Source organism: Ammodytes marinus, assembly GCF_949987685.1.
Source record: "Ammodytes marinus genome assembly, chromosome: 5".
In the NCBI taxonomy this organism is placed as follows: Eukaryota; Metazoa; Chordata; class Actinopteri; order Uranoscopiformes; family Ammodytidae; genus Ammodytes; species Ammodytes marinus.
This window is the reverse complement of record NC_137234.1, coordinates 67,947-88,897: the sequence shown is the minus strand read 5'-3', so window position 1 is coordinate 88,897 and position 20,951 is coordinate 67,947. Positions and strand designations below refer to the sequence as shown.

Below are 20,951 nucleotides of genomic sequence, written 5' to 3'. Positions count from 1 at the left end.
TATAGCCCGATGGCCCGGGGCCAGTAAAATCATATGCAGGGCAAGTTGATTGGCCAGTCACTGTCCCGCCCGGGCCAGTGACTGGCCAATCACAGTTCAGTATCTTTTTGTAGACTACATCATGGTTCATTGAAATGCGCGTTCTGAGTCGTAATGAAAGCAGTGTTTATTTAAGACTCAATATAATAAACCTAATATAAAATATATTTTTTAATGAAAGGCCAGTGGACAACCGATGCGTGGGCGTTTTGACAGGCACCGTTGGCAGAGCTGCCTACCGTCCGCCTGCGAGTCGACAAATCAATCGACTTACTCTGCCCCCTTTCTTTCTTCCCACAGCAGAGGTTGAGGCGCAGAAAATGATAACTGCGCTTTTCCTTTATCTGCCGCCGTAATGTTACAATATTTGCATCCAAGCCCCAATGGTAATACAAATGAGAGGCGTTATTTAAACGCTGTGAATGCGTCTCCGGTGATTGTGTCGGTTGTAGACAGAAACGAACGGAGGGACTCCGCTCACTGTACAGTTCCTATAGTCGCGCAGTTTGGCACTGTGTTTTCAGGCTCGAGACATTCAATCAGATCGCGGAAGTCTTTCCCATTGAAATCGCTAACGGGGAGAATATCCCCGGTTATTATTTTAGCCACAAACCACAGTTCATCTGCGCGGCGGCTCACTCGCTGGCGAGATCACACGGTGAAACGCTGCTGTGATCGGACGAAGGCATTGTGTGTTTCTAAGGTGATTTAACGTCATAGTCTTAGACGAGCGTTTAACTTATGCTGCATATTTTGCACTGCATTGTTTTTTATCAATAGTTTGAAAAAATGGTCCCACACCGGACTCTTATAGGCTATGTGAAGCTGACACTTCATGGAGAAGTGACACTCCTGCAGCGCGCTCACGACCAGACGTGAACTCGTACACGGTGAAATCTCCCATTAAAAAAACGGCATAACCCACTGATTTTCGGATTTCTATTCTATTTTTAAAGTCAACTTGAGCGAAAGTGGAAAACCGGTCATTCGGTCGACACATTCACATCCCTAATGCATATAGAGAAAGTAATAAAAACAGCCTACCACACCACAAAGAATGATCAGACCTTCATCTCTTATTTATTTTTTATGTTTGAACATGACTTCTGCAGGTGAACTATTCATTAAACTGCCCAAATTCAAGAATAAAAACAACCTTCAAACTACTGGACTTTAAAATACTGGCCGACTCTTTCAACATACTTTCAGTTGTAGGCTTCTAATTCAATATGTTTGCCTGGTTTTATATTATGTGTATGAGCAATATCAACATTTCATATAATTAACTAAAATAAAAATAACCAAATCTAAAGGGAATATCTATACTGTTACAGTATAGATATTCCCTTTAGATCTGGTTATCTTTCTTTATTTTTCTAATACAGGTATTATAATTATTGACACTAAATTATGAAGAAAAAAAAAGTGTGTGCAGGGCCAGTGAAAATATACAAGGGGCCAGTAAAACTCGGATCCACTGGCCCGGCGGGCCAGTAGGAAAAAAAAGTTATGTTGAACCCTGAGAACGTTTGGCTAGTGTGACCACGCCAACTTGTATTCCAGCACGGAACTGCCCCTTGGCCACGGCACACCTGGGAGAGGTGTGCCGTGGCCAAAGCACAGATGCTAATGAGATGACACGCGCACAAGCAAGCGCACAGGCGGCGTTCCTGACGTGAATTTATTAAAGTGTAACTGCACCCTTTTACTTGTTTTTTTAGATAGAAGCTGAATTAAATCACTATGTTGTTAAGGAACACTTATATGCTGGTGTTAACATTGAAAAAAATTGCAATATGTTAAATATCGGCAATTTAAGAAGTGTTTTGTATTGTAAATCATTTTAGAACTTTACTAAGATTTGAAAAAAACTTTTTTCCATCGGGTTCGAAAAATGACGTACATGTTGACTTAATGTACGTCATCACGTCGCCGCAAAGCCGGTCACGCTCTTCATAGGTCCATAGCTGATCCATGAGCTACTACTGTTATACCATCCCTCCAAGGATGTTATTTCGGGGGTTAACACACTTCACTTCTATCGGCAGTGTGTCTGCATTATCTCACACTGTATAACACACACACACACACACACACACGGACCCGGACTTGTTCATTACTTCACTTGATTGACACACGCTACCGCTCGCTCGCTCTCCTCGCTCACACACAGACACACACAGACTGCCGCTCGTTCACTTGCGCTACTCTGTCTCCTAACTCTACGATAGAGACACCCGCCAACAATTTAGAATAAGAAAGTCCTCCACCTCAGACGACCCATGTGTGGCATATGAGCTCACTGTGTAGCGACAGTGCCGTTAGACTTTGTGTCACTCGATATTTCAATGAAGTCATGTCATTCAGATCTTCCTGAGTGACAGCTACTAGCAGCTAGCCCCCTCCTTCACAGACACCGCGCGCCCCCTCCCTCCCGAAAGTCGGCCGGCTGATGTCGGAATGTTTAAAAACAATGGTTCTCAAACGGAATTCAGAATCCATGGTCTGAAAGCATTTTTCAAAATCGTGCAGTAGCTCAAACAGGGGGTGCAGTTACCCTTTAAGGATGCATTGTCCGTTAACGTCCGCTGCCTTACTAGTTGGCACCAGAATTGCCCAACACTTGGACTTGTAGCTATAATGTGTGAGAATTAACGTGTGTGTAAGCCTAGGTGTGGGCTAATAAAAGAGGGAGAGAGCTAATTAGGTCGGCTCAGAAAGCACAGCAAAAAGGTTTTCGTGTTTACTCACGTTCGTCAGATGATTTTTTTCTTTTTCCTCCCGTCAGCTGTCATAACTGCATTTACGCATGGCGGTGGAGACGCACCCAAAACAACACACCGCGGCCCGGTGATAAGGAAACAGTAGCCTACACTAAAGTTTAACAAGAAACTTTATAAAGACACTTAAAAAAACGATCTCTGCCCATACAAAAAGTTCTGACTTGGATTTGATGGAGCGATCGATGTGTACAAAACCATCCGGATACATATGGTCTGATGACGGGCCGTTATATTAATAATAAACAGCGTGCTGCACAAATATGAGACTGTCCACCGCGACCTATTACGTCAAGGCTACATTTAAAAAAAAAAACAATAGCTTAAGGATTCTCGTTGCTCTAATGTGGAAGTGGAATATTTGATGCAAATTTGGCCGGATGAAAATATTCACAAACAGTCGTATAGCCTACAAGTAGACTAAGCTCCAAATCCTAAACGTGCACGGTGACGTAGGCAAGGTGCATCGTGCCCAGGACACGAGCAGTGTGAGCACGGGCCTGCGGGGGGAGTGGGGAGGGGGGGGAATCGTGCTGAATCGTGCTGAGCACGGAACAGGCAAACGGCCCTAGTGTGAGTGCGCCCTTATATGTTCCAGGTCTGTCCCCTCTCCCTGTCTCTTTCTCTCTAACCTGTCTGTCTGTCTCTCTCTCCATCAGGTCTGTCTCCCCCCCTGTCTGTCTCTCTAACCTGTCTGTCTCTCTCTAACCTGTCTCTCTCTCCATCAGGTCTCTCTAACCTGTCTCTCTCTCTCTAACCTGTCTCTCTCTCTCTCTAACCTGTCTGTCTGTCTCTAACCTGTCTCTCTCTCTCTCTCTAACCTGTCTCTCTCTCCATCAGGTCTCTCTCTAACCTGTCTCTCTCTCCATCAGGTCTCTCTCTAACCTGTCTCTCTCTCCATCAGGTCTCTCTCTAACCTGTCTCTCTCTCTCTCTCTAACCTGTCTCTCTCTCCATCAGGTCTGTCCCCTCTCCCTGGAGGGCTGAAGTTCCCCGACAGCGCAGGAGCGTTTCACTACGAGGAGAGCGGCAAGCTGCTCTCAGTCACCAGCAACCGCTTCATACACTGGTAAGACAGACAGACAGACAGACAGACAGACAGACAGGGAGGGAGGGAGACACAGACAGACAGACAGGGAGACAGGCAGACAGACAGGGAGGGAGGGAGACAGGCAGACAGGGAGGGAGGGAGACAGACACAGACAGACAGGCAGACAGGGAGGGAGGGAGGGAGGGAGACACAGACAGACAGACAGACAGGGAGGGAGGGAGACAGGGAGGGAGACAGACAGACAGACAGGGAGGGAGACAGACAGACAGGGAGGGTAAATGTAGCCTACCTATTCTCATTAAAATTAAGGTTAACAGCTGATTACAAATTACGTTTAGGCTTCCCTGACGCTGTTCTCGCTGCCTCAGTCAGGCAGACAGACAGACAGATAGACAGACAGGGAGGGAGACAGGCAGACAGACAGGGAGGGAGACAGGCAGACAAACAGGGAGGGAGACAGGCAGACAGACAGGGAGGGAGACAGGCAGACAGGCAGAGTTTCATACATTAATCATAGGCCTACTGTACAGGGGCCGGTTTCCCGATAACGTCATCTCTTAGCGCGCTACGAAGACTCCTACGTTATGACTTACCAAAGTTGTTTACCTCTGTAGTCGTGGTTCCCGAACGGTCTCTTAGGAGTCTACTTAAGAAACAGTCCCTACGTGGCTCGTACAGGGCGCTGTCCAGTGCTGAAATCGATGGCTCAGAGTTCGATTTTCCATTTCCTGCTTATTTCATGCGAAGCTGCATGACAAGTCTTTGCGAATAAAAGATTACTAGAAATCCTTCTAAGCCGAAACATTTATTTAACACCTCTTGCTTTATAATCTAAGTATCTTTAAGAACAATAATCACGTTTCGTGGTGGGTCAGTAAGGAAACTGAAAGTAGAATATCGCCAATGGCCTATATCAACAAAAACAGACGGCCCAAACAGCGTCCAAATGAGCTAAAATCCTAAATACAATAAACAGTAACATGGCACACTTATTTTAAGGTAAGCTTTAATTGATTATTCATTAATTTTTTCACACGTTTACATGTTTTGAGGCGGAGAATCCGACGCACTCTGCTGTCAGCTGAGCCGGCTCAGCTGACAGCTCCGCAGTGTGTGGAACACAGTGCGATGGTTCTAGTGTTAACCTTGGTCGAACGTATTACCATAGCCTATAGGCCTACTGATTTAAAAAAGGTAGCCTAGGCTATAGAAAAATATAGAAACAGCGGAGGAGATTAAGATTGTTTCCAGCAATTATTTTCTTCATGAATGACTTGTGGCAGTTCCATGCGCAACAGGGATGTCACTCGTGCCCGTTTTACGCATGGTGCTTACGGAAGGAAATGTGGGGGTCTGTAGTAGCCAAGCCTATCTCTGGCGATGCCACAGCGATCGCAGGGACTTCACTTGTCATTAAACTTATAAATCTGACTGTATTTCATATCAAAGGGACACAGCAATGACTGTATTAAATATCAAACTGATAAAAACGATCCGACTGTAGGCTGTAGTGTATCACGTATAAAGTAGCCTATTTTCATATTGACGGACATCACATCCAATCAGTTAATGCTGATTGTCAAGTCAGTTAGATGACTATGTAGGCTACTTATAGTTTGAACACTTTGTGAATCAGAGTGAATGGTATTCTGCTAACATATATAGCTTACTTTAAATGTGAAATGTACGCTATATACAGTTATCGTTTTTAACAGTTTGTTATTTAATACAGTCATCGCTGTGTCCGTTTGATATGAAATACAGTCAGATTTATTAGTTTAATGACACAAATGAGAGCTGAAACATCCCTACGGTAGAGCTAAGAAGGCTCTGCGGGCGCTCCAGACCAACCTTACCAACGTAGGACGTACGAAAGAGATTCGTAGCAAAGAACGTTTCGGCGAAATGTTAAGTAGGAACTCTACGTAGGGGTTACGAATGACGTAGAGTTAAGAAGGCTCTACGAAGGCTTTGGGAAACCGGCCCCTGGCCTGCTGTTCATCTCATATCATTCTCATTCTTCATGTCTTTCGGTCCGTCTTATCTTCTCTCTTTTCCTTGGTTCCAGGTCGACGTCCGGTGACTCTGTGACGCTGGTGGAACAGTCTCTGGACACAAACCTTCTGAACTCGGCCGTCAGACTCCAGTTCCCAGGATGCATTGTGCTTCCTGGGGGCGTGGCCATCCAGGAGACTCTCAGCAGCGTGGTCATCCTGGTGGCAACCAATCAGAGCGTTCACAGGCTGCTGCTGCCACACCCCCAACGCATGTACCGCAGCGTGAGTCTGTCTGTCTGTCTGTCTGTCTGTCTGTCTGTCTGTCTGTCTACACCCCACAGCGCATGTACCGCAGCGTGAGTAGACACGCACACACACACACACACACACACACACACACACACACACACACGCATGTACCGCAGCGTGAGTAGACACACACACACACACACACACACACACGCGCATGTACCGCAGTGTGAGTACACACACACACACTCAGCCACGCTCACTTACATTATTATCAATATTAATATATTAGGAATGTGCATTTAATTTTCATTTTCTGACCTGTGTGTCTCTCTCTCTCTGTCTGTCTCTCCCTCTGTCTGTCTGTCTGTCTGTCTGTCTGTCTGTCTGTCTGTCTGTCTGTCTCTCTCTCCCTCTCTCTCTCCCTCTGTCTGTCTGCAGGAGTTGGTGACAGAGGTGCACATGCAGTCTATCTTCACAGACGTGGGGAAGCTGTCTCTCTGTGACCCGTCTCACAGCGCGGCCCTCCCGTCCCCGATAGGACAGACAGGTTCCCCCAGCGCGGCGGCCGCCTGGCTGTCTCACTCTGGCCACGCCCACTACGCCCTGGCCTCGCCGCACGGGGGGGTGATGGTGGTTAGCCTGCCCCCCCACGGAGCACAGGGTAAACTGTCTGTCTGTCTGTCTGTAGGTCTGTCTGTTTATCTGTCGGTCTGTCTGTCTGTCTGTAGGTCTGTCTGTTTATCTGTCTGTCTGTGTGTGTGTGTGTCTGTATATCTGTCTGTATGTATATCTGTCTGTTTATCTGTCTGTCTATCTGTCTGTCTGTATAGCCATCTAACTTAATTTATAAATAGGTTCCCACAGAGTCTGCCAAGTTCAAAAATACTTAACATTAGATCTTGTGTGAAGGTTTGCTATCTGAACTCATTACTAGGGAATCTCTTGATCTCGATTCAGAGGTCAACCATTTAGATTCTAGAACGATTATCGATGCGTCTCGACGCAACAATTTCTTTTGTACATTTCGATGCTTGATTCTTTCAAAAATATATATAAACATCTGACTCTGAGTTTTCTTCCCACCCCAACTCACTACTGGTTACCCTCTAACCCTTTTCTCCTTATAAACCAGATTGACTTATATCTCTGTCTGTCTGTCTCTCTCTCCCTCCCTGTCTGTCTCTCTCTGTCTGTCTCTCTCTCCCTCCCTGTCTCTCTCTCCCTCCCTGTCTCTCCCTCCCTGTCTGTCTGTCTCTCCCTCCCTGTCTCTCTCTCTCTCCCTCCCTGTCTGTCTCTCCCTCCCTGTCTGTCTCTCTCCCTCCCTGCCTGTCTCTCTCTGTCTCTCTCTCTCTCCCTCCCTGTCTGTCTCTCTCTGTCTGTCTGTCTCTCTCCCTCCCTGCCTGTCTGTCTGTCTCTCTCCCTCCCTGCCTGTCTCTCCCTCCCTGTCTGTCTCTCTCTGTCTGTCTCTCCCTCCCTCCCTGTCTCTCTCTCCCTCCCTGCCTGTCTGTCTGTCAGGCGGCCTGTCCATGGTAGAGTTGAAGCTGACCTCCATGCTAACCCGTCTGTCTGGCTGGATGCCGTCTGCGATGCGCGGGGAGCAGAGCGGGGAGCTGGTGCTCTGTCTGGCTGTGAGGGAGCTGGAGCAGGACACCTTCATCTTCACTCTGAGCCAGGACCACAAGCTGAGGATGTGGTCCTTCACTGTAAGACACACACACTAACCCACAGAGAGAGACACACAACCCTAACCCTAACCCTAACCCAGGACCACAAGCTGAGGATGTGGTCCTTCACTGTAAGACACACACACACAACCCTAACCCTAACCCAGGACCACAAGCTGAGGATGTGGTCCTTCACTGTAAGACACACACACTAACCCACAGAGAGACAGAGAGAGAGACACACAACCCTAACCCTAACCCTAACCCAGGACCACAAGCTGAGGATGTGGTCCTTCACTGTAAGACACACACACACAACCCTAACCCTAACCCAGGACCACAAGCTGAGGATGTGGTCCTTCACTGTAAGACACACACACTAACCCACAGAGAGAGACACACAACCCTAACCCTAACCCACAGAGAGAGACACACAACCCTAACCCTAACCCAGGACCACAAGCTGAGGATGTGGTCCTTCACTGTAAGACACACACACACAACCCTAACCCTAACCCAGGACCACAAGCTGAGGATGTGGTCCTTCACTGTAAGACACACACACTAACCCACAGAGAGAGACACACAACCCTAACCCTAACCCTAACCCAGGACCACAAGCTGAGGATGTGGTCCTTCACTGTAAGACACACACACACAACCCTAACCCTAACCCAGGACCACAAGCTGAGGATGTGGTCCTTCACTGTAAGACACACACACACAACCCTAACCCTAACCCAGGACCACAAGCTGAGGATGTGGTCCTTCACTGTAAGACACACACACTAACCCACAGAGAGACAGAGAGAGAGACACACAACCCTAACCCTAACCCTAACCCAGGACCACAAGCTGAGGATGTGGTCCTTCACTGTAAGACACACACACACAACCCTAACCCAGGACCACAAGCTGAGGATGTGGTCCTTCACTGTAAGACACACACACTAACCCACAGAGAGAGACACACAACCCTAACCCTAACCCACAGAGAGAGACACACAACCCTAACCCTAACCCAGGACCACAAGCTGAGGATGTGGTCCTTCACTGTAAGACACACACACACAACCCTAACCCTAACCCAGGACCACAAGCGGAGGATGTGGTCCTTCACTGTAAGACACACAGAGAGAGACACACACACACACACACACACACACACACACACACACACACACACACACACACACACACACACACACACACACACACACACACACACACACTAACCCTAACCCAAACCCAGGACCACAAGCTGAGGATGTGGTCCTTCACTGTAAGACACACAGAGAGAGACACACACACACACACACACTAACCCTAACCCAAACACAGGACCACAAGCTGAGGATGTGGTCCTTCACTGTAAGACACACACACTAACCCACAGAGAGAGACACACAACCCTAACCCTAACCCTAACCCTAACCCACAGAGAGAGACACACAACCCTAACCCTAACCCAGGACCACAAGCTGAGGATGTGGTCCTTCACTGTAAGACACACACACACAACCCTAACCCACAGAGAGACAGAGAGAGAGACACACAACCCTAACCCACAGAGAGACAGAGAGAGAGACACACAACCCTAACCCACAGAGAGAGAGCACCACACAGACACACTAACCCTAACACTAACCCACAGAGAGAGACACACACACACACACAACCCTAACCCAGGACCACAAGCTGAGGATGTGGTCCTTCACTGTAAGACACACACAACCCTAACCCACAGAGAGAGACAGCAACACGCACCACACAGACACACACACACCCCCCCCCCCCCCCCCCAACACACACTCACACACACACACACACACACACAGAGACAGAGATACACACACTTTTAGTTTTTTTGCACCAAATCTCTGGAACAAGCTCCCAGAAAACTTGGTCTCCAGCAACTCTCAGTTCTTTTAAATCAAGTCTGAAGACTTTTCTGTTTCCATTTTAACCTGTACTTTTTATTATATTTAAATGTTTTACTTCTATTCATTAGCTTTTATAATGTGTTTTATGTATTTTAATCTTGCCCCTGTAAAGCACTTTGAATGGCCTGTGTCTGAATAGTGCTATAGAAATAAACTTGCCTTATCTTCTCTGTCTTCCCCCCCCCCCCCTATAGGACCAGACGTGCCTGTTAGAAGCAGACATGTTGTTAATGTCTCTCTCCCCTCCCTCTCTCTCTCCCCCCTCTCCCCCCCCCCCCCCCCTATAGGACCAGACGTGCCTGTTAGAAGCAGACATGTTGGACTACATGCCGGCCTGTAAAGGAGTGCGTGGCGTGGCCGGGCTGGGCCACAGACTGAGGTTAACCTTCTGCCCCTCCACTGGCCTCTGTCTGGCTGTCTACCTCAACGCTCCCTCCAGTGGACAGTTCACTGTACTGCAGCTGGTGGCCACAGACAACCAGAAGTATAGCCTCGAACACATCAGCTCTCTCTTCACTACACAGGTAAGATACACACAGGGACAGACAGACAGACAGACAGACAGACACACAGACACACAGACACACAGACACAGGGACAGACAGACAGACAGAAGTATAGCCTCAAACACATCAGCTCTCTGTTCACTACACAGGTAAGATACACACAGACACACACACTCACTCACAGACACACACATGCAGAGACGCACACTCACTCACTCACTCACTCACTCACTCACTGACAGCCAGCGATAGCCTTGAACACGTCATCATCTTATGGAGAAACAATTTCATGATTGACTTTCTGTCAAAGCAGACAAGCCACTGACGCCTTTGGGAGTATAAGCAGACTGACCCTAACCCAGATCAGTCCAGGCTTAGGGGCATTAATAACTCATTCCATCTAAATGTGTGTGTGTGTGTGTGTGTGTCTGTCTGTCTGTCCCTGTGTGTGTGTGTGTGTGTGTGTGTGTGTGTGTGTGTGTGTGTGTGTCTGTCTGTCTGTCTGTCTGTCTGTCTGTCCCTGTGTGTGTGTGTGTGCAGGAGACCCTGGTGGATTTCGCTCTGACCCCCACAGACGTCTGGGCCGTCTGGCTGGACGAATCCAACACCACCGTCGTCAAGTACATCAACTTTGAACAGTGAGTCATATGGATGGATGGATGGATGGATGGATAGATGGATGGATAGATAGATAGATAGATAGATAGATAGATAGATAGATAGATAGATAGATAGATAGATAGATAGATAAATAAATGGATGGAACGTTGGATAGATAGATTGATTGATTGATTGATATGTATGTATATGATTTAGACAACAAGTGTTCTCCAGAATCACTGACTCCACCTTTAACATGGGAACCTAAATAAACACAGGGCAGGCGTCTAGTGTGCTGTGAACAAGGCTGAACCATAATGTGTGTGTGTGTGTGTGTGTGTGTCTCTCAGTAACTCTGCTGCTCAGTGGAACCAGGTGTTTGTTCAGCCTCCACCTGAAGAAGAAGTTCAAATCGTCGACCTGGATCCCAGAGTGAGTCTGTCTGTCTCTCTCTCTCTCTCTCTGCCTGTCTCTCTGCCTGTCTGTGTGTCTGTCTTTCTCTCTCTGCCTGTCTGTCTCTCTCTCTCTCTGCCTGTCTCTCTGCCTGTCTGTCTGTCTCTCTCTCTGCCTGTGTGTGTCTATCTCTCTCTCTGCCTGTCTGTGTGTCTGTCTCTCTCTCTGCCTGTGTGTGTCTATCTCTCTCTCTCTGCCTGTCTGTGTGTCTGTCTCTCTCTCTCTGCCTGTGTGTGTCTATCATCCATCAAAGAATCACTCAGTGCGTTTCCATGGCACAACTAGATTGGATTAAGACATATATCTAAGACATTGTCTCTCTATGGGCATTCCCTTTGTCGACAATTTTAACGTTTTCTGGAACAGACCGTCTTTCTTTGCCAGCGATGGTTTGCATTTAAACAAACAAGGGAAACATCTTCTGGCCAGCAATATGCTCTTAACAATAAAATCGGTTCCTAGCGTCACTCCTCTTGCAAACTCTGTCCAGCATGATTGACTATCTCCACACCTGGTCAGTCAAGAGGTAGTTAGCTCACGTGACACAGCCTCCATGACCACTAGTCCCCATGCTTCTAGCGCCCCCTCCAGGCCTGGAACATCCATTACTATAAAAACTCACCCAATCCCTGTATGTCAGTCTGTCAGATCATCATTAATCCCTCCTCATAGATTTTACAGGTCACGCCACAGACCACTTGGGATTACAAGTAACTTGAAAAATGTACCTATTATGTGTAATAGGTCAATTGTGTTGGACCACCCCGCTGTTGATAACCTGGACATGAGCATATCAAAGCTAAACTCACCAAACATCCTCAAAACAAGAAAGGGTTTGGGTTTTCTTCACTTAAACATAAGAAGTTTGCTTCAGCACAATAAACTAGACCATGTTAACATCTTAGTATCTCAGGCTGACCCAGATGTCTTGGTTCTGACTGAATCATGGTTGAAGAGCAGTACACATGACTCTATGGTGGCAATAAATGATTATAGTTTATTCAGAATAGACAGGACCACACGGGGTGGGGGAGTGGCTGTCTATGTTAAATCACATTATTCTGTATCATTACTACATGCTGTCTCTGTTCGAAGCTGCTTTGAATTTATTGCTTTGGAATTGTCTTTATCATCCAATGATTGTTTTGTTGTAATTGGTGTGTACAGGCCCCCTTCAGCAGTAAATAGCTCCTTGAGTGAGCTAGCACATTTAATCTCTCCATATGTAAATAGAGAGGTCATTATGATGGGTGATTTTAACATTGACTGGCTTTCTGGTGCCTCTGAACCTTTTAAAGAAATATGTAGCAACCTAAATCTTACACAAATAATAACTGAGCCCACAAGACCAAATCTAAAAAACCCAGCAAAATCAACTTTGATCGATTTAATATTATCAAATCAAAGCAATAAAATAGTTTCTGCTGGTGTCTTTGAGCTTGGAATCAGTGATCACTGCCCGGTGGCCTGTATCAGAAGTATTCATCTTAAAAAATCTCAACCCAAAATCATCATTAAGCGTAATTTTAAAGGTTTTAACGAGCAAGCATTTTTAAATGAACTCTATCAAAGTGACATTCATCTCACAAGTGAAATATCTGATGTGGAATTGGCCTTAGAATTTTTCACCAATACTTTCTCCTCCATTTTGAACAAGCATGCACCCCTTAAAAAGCACAGAGTAAAAAATAGATCAAACCCCTGGTTCACAAATGAATTGTCCGATATATTTGCAGAGAGAAATAAAGCATGGTCCCTAGCTAGACGCTCTGGTGAAAACTCCAAGTGGACTGCTTTCAGACAAATCAGAAATAGGTGCATATCCATGGTTAGGAAAGCTAAATCAGACTACTACCTCGAACTAATTTCAAACTGCTACTCCAACCCTGCACTATTTTGGAAGGCTGTGAATTATAACAAAAACAATTCTAGCACTGTTCCCAGTCAGTTAAAAATAAATGATCATATTTTAAATGATCAGAAAGAAATTGGTTTAGCTTTCAATAAACACTTTATAGCTGCTGGTAAACTCTTTCACAATGGAGTATCTACGCCTTCTACGCCTACCACCACGAGAAATAAAAATAGCATACCACCTGTCTCTAAAACTCCTCTTTTCAGCCTTGTTCAAGTCCCAACAAGTATTGTTGTAGATGCGCTTCTTGCCATCAACCCCAGGAAGTACATGGGAGAGGACAATTTGGACCCATTTTCAATAAATCTCTCTGCACTTATCATATCAAAACAAATAACCCATATTTTTAATCTTTCCATCTCTTCTGGTATTGTTCCTAAAGTCTGGAAAAAAGCTCACGTCATTCCATTACATAAAGGGGGTGACAAAAGTGATCTTAACAATTACAGGCCAATTTCCAAACTCCCATGCCTGGCAAAAATTCTAGAATCAGTCATTAATACTCAGTTGAAATCCTTTTTATCCAGTGCTTCCATTTTGAGTCCATTTCAATCTGGTTTTAGGGCAGGCCACAGTACTATATCTGCTGTCACTTTGGTCTTAGACAACATTGTTACAGCTATCGATAAAAAAATGCACTGTGCAGCACTTTTTGTTGATCTGTCAAAAGCTTTTGATACTTTAGATCACCATTTGCTTTTAGAGAGGCTGCATGAAATTGGTTTTGATTATTCTACATGTAGCTGGTTTAGGGACTATCTCTCTGATAGACAGCAGTCAGTTAAGCTGGGAAGCTACCAAACTGAGTTTTTAACAGTTACAAATGGTGTTCCGCAGGGCTCAATTTTAGGTCCAGTCCTATTCACAATTTACATCAATAACATTGTTTCATCACTACAAAACTGCCATGCCCATTTGTATGCTGACGACACTGTACTGTATTGCATTTCTGATTCAGTGCAACAATCTGTTCAGAACCTACAGAGCTCTTTTAACACCCTGCAGAACTGTCTAGTGGATCTCAGGCTTGTCCTTAATATAGAAAAAACAAAATATATGTGCTTTTCCAGAGCAAGAATTACACATTTTAATGATCTTATTATTCACACAAATAATGGATCTCATATTGAAAGAGTCACTGAATATAAATATCTTGGCATCTGGATAGATGAAAAACTCTCTTTTACATTTCACATAAAAAATCTTGTCTGTCGTCTCCGACAAAAGATTGGCTATTTTTATAGGAATAAAGCCACCTTCCCGTTGTTCAGTAGGAAAAGGATTATTGAGGCAGTTTTTATGTCTGTCCTTGATTACGGTGATGTGGTTTATCGGCATGCATCTCGTTCATGCCTTAAACTCCTAGACTCTGTATTTCACTCTGCTTTGAGATTCATTACAGGAGATGCTTATGATACACACCATTGTGTTTTATATGAAAAGGTTGGGTGGTCCTCCCTTAAGGAGAGACGTGATGCACATTGGCATATTTTTATATATAAAGCTCTGACTGGAAAGCTACCACTATATTTGACAGAAATGCTGCTTATTTCAGATGGGCTTTATCAAACCCGCTCAACTGACATGCTCATGTTATATGTCCCCTATGCCCGGTCTGAGCTTGGTAAAACCGCTTTTAGCCATAGTGCCCCTGACTCCTGGAACAGCCTACAACATACAATTAAAATAAATACACTCATAACTGTTAACCAATTTAAAATTATTATTTTGAATCAGCCCCTCTACACTTGTAACTGTTTTAATTAGGCTATTATGTCTCTCATTCAATTGATCTGAATGTTTTAAATTGTTGTTGTCTGTGTGTGTGTGTGTGTGTGTGTAAACTTGTTATGTATTCTCATTGTATATTGTGTATATGTACAAACTCGACGTCATTGTAAAAGAGGGTCACCCCTCAATTGATCTTTCGAGGTTAAATAAAGGAAAATGAAAATGAATGAAAATATCGAACTAGACACTCGAATGGACCGTGTCACTTGTCTGAGTATACATGGCCTTTCAGGAATCGGATAAATGTCCGATGCATGGCTGTCTCCACTATGCTAGGTGGCGCTGTAGCCCTTTCAACCATGCTTTCAACAAGTGGTTATAGGGCCACGTCCGGTTCCCTTCCAGCAATTTACTACTATTTTTTACGTCGTCTCCTTCCACTTCCATGTGAAATCCTCTGCAGGGATTCACGAGCAACGCAGAACGCAAACCCCGATGCGATGTCCGATCCCTGTATACATGCAGAGAGAATGCCGACTATGAACGAGTTATCTAGGTGTTCTTATCTGACTTCTCTTGTCCGTTAATGTGCCGATTTGTGTGCGAAGTAGATCGGATAAAGGTGTTTACATGCAGTTTACAAGTCCTGTTGAAGTCTTATTCGTTTAGTTATCCGATTATGAGTCTGCATGTAAACGCACTGACTGATGAATAATGAAGTGATCTGAAATGGTATGTGTGTCTCTCCCTGTGTGTGTGTGTCTCTCCCTCTGTCTGTGTGTGTGTGTGTGTGTGTGTGTGTGTGTGTGTGTGTCTCTCCCTCTGTCTGTGTGTGTGTGTGTTTCCAGGAGACCTACCTGGAGGTTCTGTTCTCTCCTCTGAGATTCACAGCTTCAGCCATCATCAAAGCTCTGCAGGTGAGAAGAATATATGCATGTCTGTCTGCCTGTCTGTCTGTCTGTCTGTCTGTCTGTCAATCCATCTATTTATCTATATACAGTGCTGCTGAAAGTATGTTTCTTTGGAATTTTACTTAGTTTAACCAATATTAATTAATTTATCAACATTTTTATACAAAATAACAGATGTTTGTTTATCAATTCAATATTTATATTTTCTGGAATCAATTGTTAAAACAAATAAAACAAATTATTTGCCAACTTTTGTATGTGTAAAAGTTTGTGAACCCTGAGCTGCATTGCTTAAATCGAGCAGGTTAACACAATCAGATGGGCTGAATTGAGTGATGGAATGGACCAATGTAGTGAGAGATCTTTAGGGAAGAAATTGGGCGGCACTAGATAAAACAGAGATCAAACCTGGTCAGTTTAGGCTCACCAAAGTGAACCCACACAGGTCAGACATTCCAAAAGGGAAATAAAATTTCAGAGGATCTCAGGAATAGAGTTGTGATGCTGCACATTTGTCTGGGGACAGTTATAAATTAATTTAAAAAAAGTTTGAGCTCCATCGGTCCACCGTGAGGCAGATCATCTACAAATGGAGAGCTTTAAGAGTGACTGAACATCTGCCTAGAAGTGGACTTCCTTCAAGTGTGTGTGTGTGTGTGTGTGTGTGTGTGTGTGTGTGTGTGTGTGTGTGTGTGTGTGTGTGTGTGTGTGTGTGTGTGTGTGTGTGTGTGTGTGTGTGTGTGTGTGTGTGTGTGTGTGTGTGTGTGTGTGTGTGTGTGTGTGTGTGTGTGTGTGTGTGTGTGTGTGTGTGTGTAGATCTTCCGTCGCGGCTCAGAGAGGATCACTGATTATTCGTGGGACAATCTGAAGAAGGAAGTGACGGTTGCCGTGGAGACTGAGGTAAACACACTCATATGTGTCTGTCTGTCTGTCTGTCTGTCTGTCTGTCTGTCTGCATGTCCAGGTCGTTTTCATTAGTTTTTTAAGAAGAACATTTCTTATAATTCAGACAAAAGGAAAATCCTTCTGTAATAACCTTCAGAAAAGTGCTGAAGTGTAAACTAACGCGTGTGCATATGTGTCTCTCTGTGGTTTGTGTGTGTGTGTCTCTCTCTCTGTATCTGTGTGTGTGTGTCTCTCTCTCTGTATCTGTGTGTGTGTATCTCTGTGTCTGCCTGCCTGTCTCTCTCCCTCCCTCCCTCCCTCTCTCTCTCTCTCTGTCTGCCACCCTCCCTGCGTGTCTGTCTGCCTGTCTCCCTCTCTCTCTCTCTCCCTCCCTCTCTCTCTCTCTGCCTGCCTGTCTCTCTCTGCCTCCCTCCCCCTCTCTCTCTCTCTGCCTGTCTGTCTCTCTCCCTCCCTCCCTCCCTCCCTCCCTCTCTCTCTATCTGCCTGCCTGTCTGTCTCCCTCTCTGTCTCTCTGTCTGCCTGTCTGTCTGTCTCCGTCTCTATCTCTGTCTCTCTCTCTGTCTCTCTCTCTCTCTCTGCCTGCCTGTCTGTCTCCCTCTCTCTCTCTGTCTCTCTGCCTCTCTCTCTCTCTCTCTCTCTGTCTCTCTCTCTGTCTGTCTGCCTGCCTGTCTGCCTCCCTCCCTCCCTGCCTGCCTGTCTCTCTCTCTCTCTGCCTGTCTGCCTCCCTCCCTCCCTGTCTGCCTGCCTGCCTGTCTCTCTCCCCAGCTCCGTAGCAGTGTGACAGAGTTTGAAGTGTCTCAGGAGGAGTATCGTTTGCTGCAGGTTGAGTTTTGGTCAAAGTTCTACGGCTGCTGTCTGCAGTACCAGGAGGCTCTGTCCCTCCCCCTGGGCCTGACTGTCAACACACACACACACATGGCCTGTCTGCTCCGCAAGGTGACACACACACACACACACACACACACACACACACACACACACACACACACACACACACACACACACACACACATGGCCTGTCTACTCCACAAGGTGAGACACACACACACACACACACACACACACACACACACACACACACACATGGCCTGTCTACTCCACAAGGTGAGACACACACACACACACACACACACACACACACACATGGCCTGTCTGCTCCGCAAGGTGAGACACACACACACACACACACACACACACACACACACACGGCCTGTCTACTCCGCAAGGTGAGACACACATACACACACACACACACACACACTGTGTTCAAAAAGCCCTACTAACATCCTACTCATACTTATTTTCTCTTCAATTTGAGTATGTTGTGGTTGTGGATGCGAGTTTGTGTAGGTGAGAAAAGCCCGGATGAGAACTAACTTGTCCTACTCAACCGCCCCACAATGCATTGCGTCTTTTCAAACGACATGGAAGTTTTTTTTTTAGTTCTTTATTGCTTCTGTATACTTCAGTGTAAATGGTCTGATGAACCTCGCATACACAATGGATGGTTAAGTAGACAGAATGTAGTATATACATGCTGAGGACGTTAGTAGGCCATTTACAACACAGCCACACACACTAGGGCTGTCACTTTTTTTAAAGTCTGTGTGTGTGTGTGTGTGTGTGTGTGTGTGTGTGTTCCAGGGTTTCGTGTCCTTCCTACTTCCCTGTTTCGCGGTGGATCACCTTTACCTTTCCTACGACGAGTATCTGTTCTCAGAGGAGGAGACGCCCATAGCTGAAGGTACACACTCACTCACTCACTCACTCACTCACTCACTCACTCACTCACTCACTCACTCACTCACTCACTCACTCACTCACTCACTCACTCACTCACTCACTCACTCACAGAAAGAAAGACAGACCATTTTATGACATAAGGTTGTGTCTAGAGCTGGAACGATTATGAATCGATTATTAAATTAATCGCCAACTATTTTGATAATCGGTTAATCGTTTCGCGTCAATTTTTAATCGTTTTTTTTCCATATTCTGTTCCCCTGCCCAGACCCAGATACCTCCCGTGATGTGCTGACGTTGGTGCGTGCGTTGCGGTTGGTGACGGATGCTGTTTCCATGGAGATGGCCTATGAGCTGGAGAAAAGCCTGGAGCACCTGCAGTCACCAGAGAGGGCAGCAGAGAACGCCTTAGAGAGCATGCTAACCAACGACACGTACGTACAGGCATTTAACCCATTTAACCTAACCCTAACCCCTATAGACAGGCAGGCAGACAGGCAGGCAGGCAGGCAGGCAGACAGACAGGCAGGCAGGCAGACAGGCAGGCAGGCAGACAGACAGACAGACAGGCAGACAGACAGTCACCAGAGAGGCAGACAGTCACCAGAGAGGGCAGCAGAGAACGCCTTAGAGAGCATGCTAACCAACGACACATGAGTTTATATATACTTATACTATAGAGACAGACAGACAGGCAGGCAGACAGGCAGACAGACAGGCAGTCACCAGAGAGGGCAGCAGAGAGCGCGCTGGAAACCCTAACCCTCTAATGACACGTGAGTTTATATACAGGTCCTTCTCATATAATTAGCATATTGTGATAAAGTTCAATATTTTCTGTAATGAACTGATAAACATTAGACTTTCATATATTTTAGATTCATTACACACAACTGAAGTAGTTCAAGCCTTTTATTGTTTTAATATTGATGATTTTGGCAAAAAAGTAAAGAAAAACCAAAAATCCCTATCTCAAAAAATTAGCATATTTCATCCGACCAATAAAAGAAAAGTGTTTTTAATACAAAAAAGTCAACCTTCAAATAATTATGTTCAGTTATGCACTCAATACTTGGTCGGGAATCCTTTCGCAGAAATGACTGCTTCAATGCGGCGTTGCTTGGAGGCAATCAGCCTGTGGCACTGCTGAGGTGTTATGGAGGCCCAGGATGCTTCGATAGCGGCCTTAGGGCGCACTCACACTAGTGCCGTTTGCCTGTTCCGTGCTCAGCACGATTCAGCACGATTCCCCCCCCTCCCCACTCCCCTCGCTGGCCCGTGCTCACACTGCTCGTGGCCTGGGCACACTTGCACCTTGCCTACGTCACCGTGCGCGTTTAGGATTTGGAGCTTAGTCTACTTGTAGGCTATACGACTGTTTGTGAATATTTTCATCCGGCCAAATTTGCATCAAATATTCCACTTCCACATTAGAGCAACGAGAATCCTTAAGCTATTGTTTTTTTTAAAATGTAGCCTTTACATAATAGGTTGCGGTGGACAGTCTCATATTTGTGCAGCACGCTGTTTATTATTAATATAACGGCCCGTCATCAGACCATATGTATCCGGATGGTTTTGTACACATCGATCGCTCCATCAAATCCAAGTCAGACCTTTTTGTATGGGCAGAGATCGTTTTTTTAAGTGTCTTTATAAAGTTTCTTGTTAAACCTTAGTGTAGGCTACTGTTTCCTTATCACCGGGCCGCGGTGTCTTGTTTTGGGTGCGTCTCCACCGCCATGCGTAAATGCAGTTATGACAGCTGACGGGAGGAAAAAGAAAAAAATCATCTGACGAACGTGAGTAAACACGAAAACCTTTTTGCTGTGCTTTCTGAGCCGACCTAATTAGCTCTCTCCCTCTTTTATTAGCCCACACCTAGGCTTACACACACGTTAATTCTCACACATTATAGTGGGCAATTCTGGTGCCGACTAGTAAGGCAGTGGACGTTAACGGACAATGCATCCTTAATAAATTCACGTCAGGAACGCCGCCTGTGCGCTTCCTTGTGCGCGTGTCATCTCATTAGCATCTGTACTTTGGCCACGGCACACCTCTCCCAGGTGTGCCGTGGCCAAGGGGCTGTTCCGTGCTGGAATACAGTTGGCGTGGTCACACTAGCCAAACGTTCTAGACTTTAGTATGCTAATGAGCTTTGGCACGGGGCCGCGGCACTAGTGTGAGTGGCCCCTTAAGCTCATCGACAGTGTTGGGTCTGGTGTCTCTCAACTTCCTCTTCACAATATCCCACAGATTCTCTATGGGGTTCAGGTCAGGAGAGTTGGCAGGCCAATTGAGCACAGTAATACCATGGTCAGTAAACCCTTTACCAGTGGTTTTGGCACTGTGAGCAGGTGCCAGGTCTTGTTGAAAAATGAAATCTTCATCTCCATAAAGCTTTTCAGCAGATGGAAGCATGAAGTGCTCCTAAATCTCCTGATAGCTAGCTGCATTG

The 20,951-nt window shown here is 45.7% G+C and overlaps 1 protein-coding gene across 1 annotated transcript in view; it reads left to right on the top strand.

Annotated features, from left to right (window-relative positions):
* Positions 1–20,951, top strand: part of nup160 (nucleoporin 160) — a 37,672-nt gene that overhangs the window by 1,606 nt on the left and 15,115 nt on the right. Inside the window, 12 exon segments of the mRNA XM_080028431.1 lie at positions 3,779–3,887; positions 5,938–6,148; positions 6,557–6,779; positions 7,634–7,821; positions 10,013–10,249; positions 10,772–10,869; positions 11,182–11,263; positions 15,779–15,847; positions 16,658–16,741; positions 17,513–17,683; positions 18,392–18,491; positions 18,759–18,924. Coding sequence (XP_079884557.1) covers positions 3,779–3,887; positions 5,938–6,148; positions 6,557–6,779; positions 7,634–7,821; positions 10,013–10,249; positions 10,772–10,869; positions 11,182–11,263; positions 15,779–15,847; positions 16,658–16,741; positions 17,513–17,683; positions 18,392–18,491; positions 18,759–18,924 — 1,738 coding nt within the window.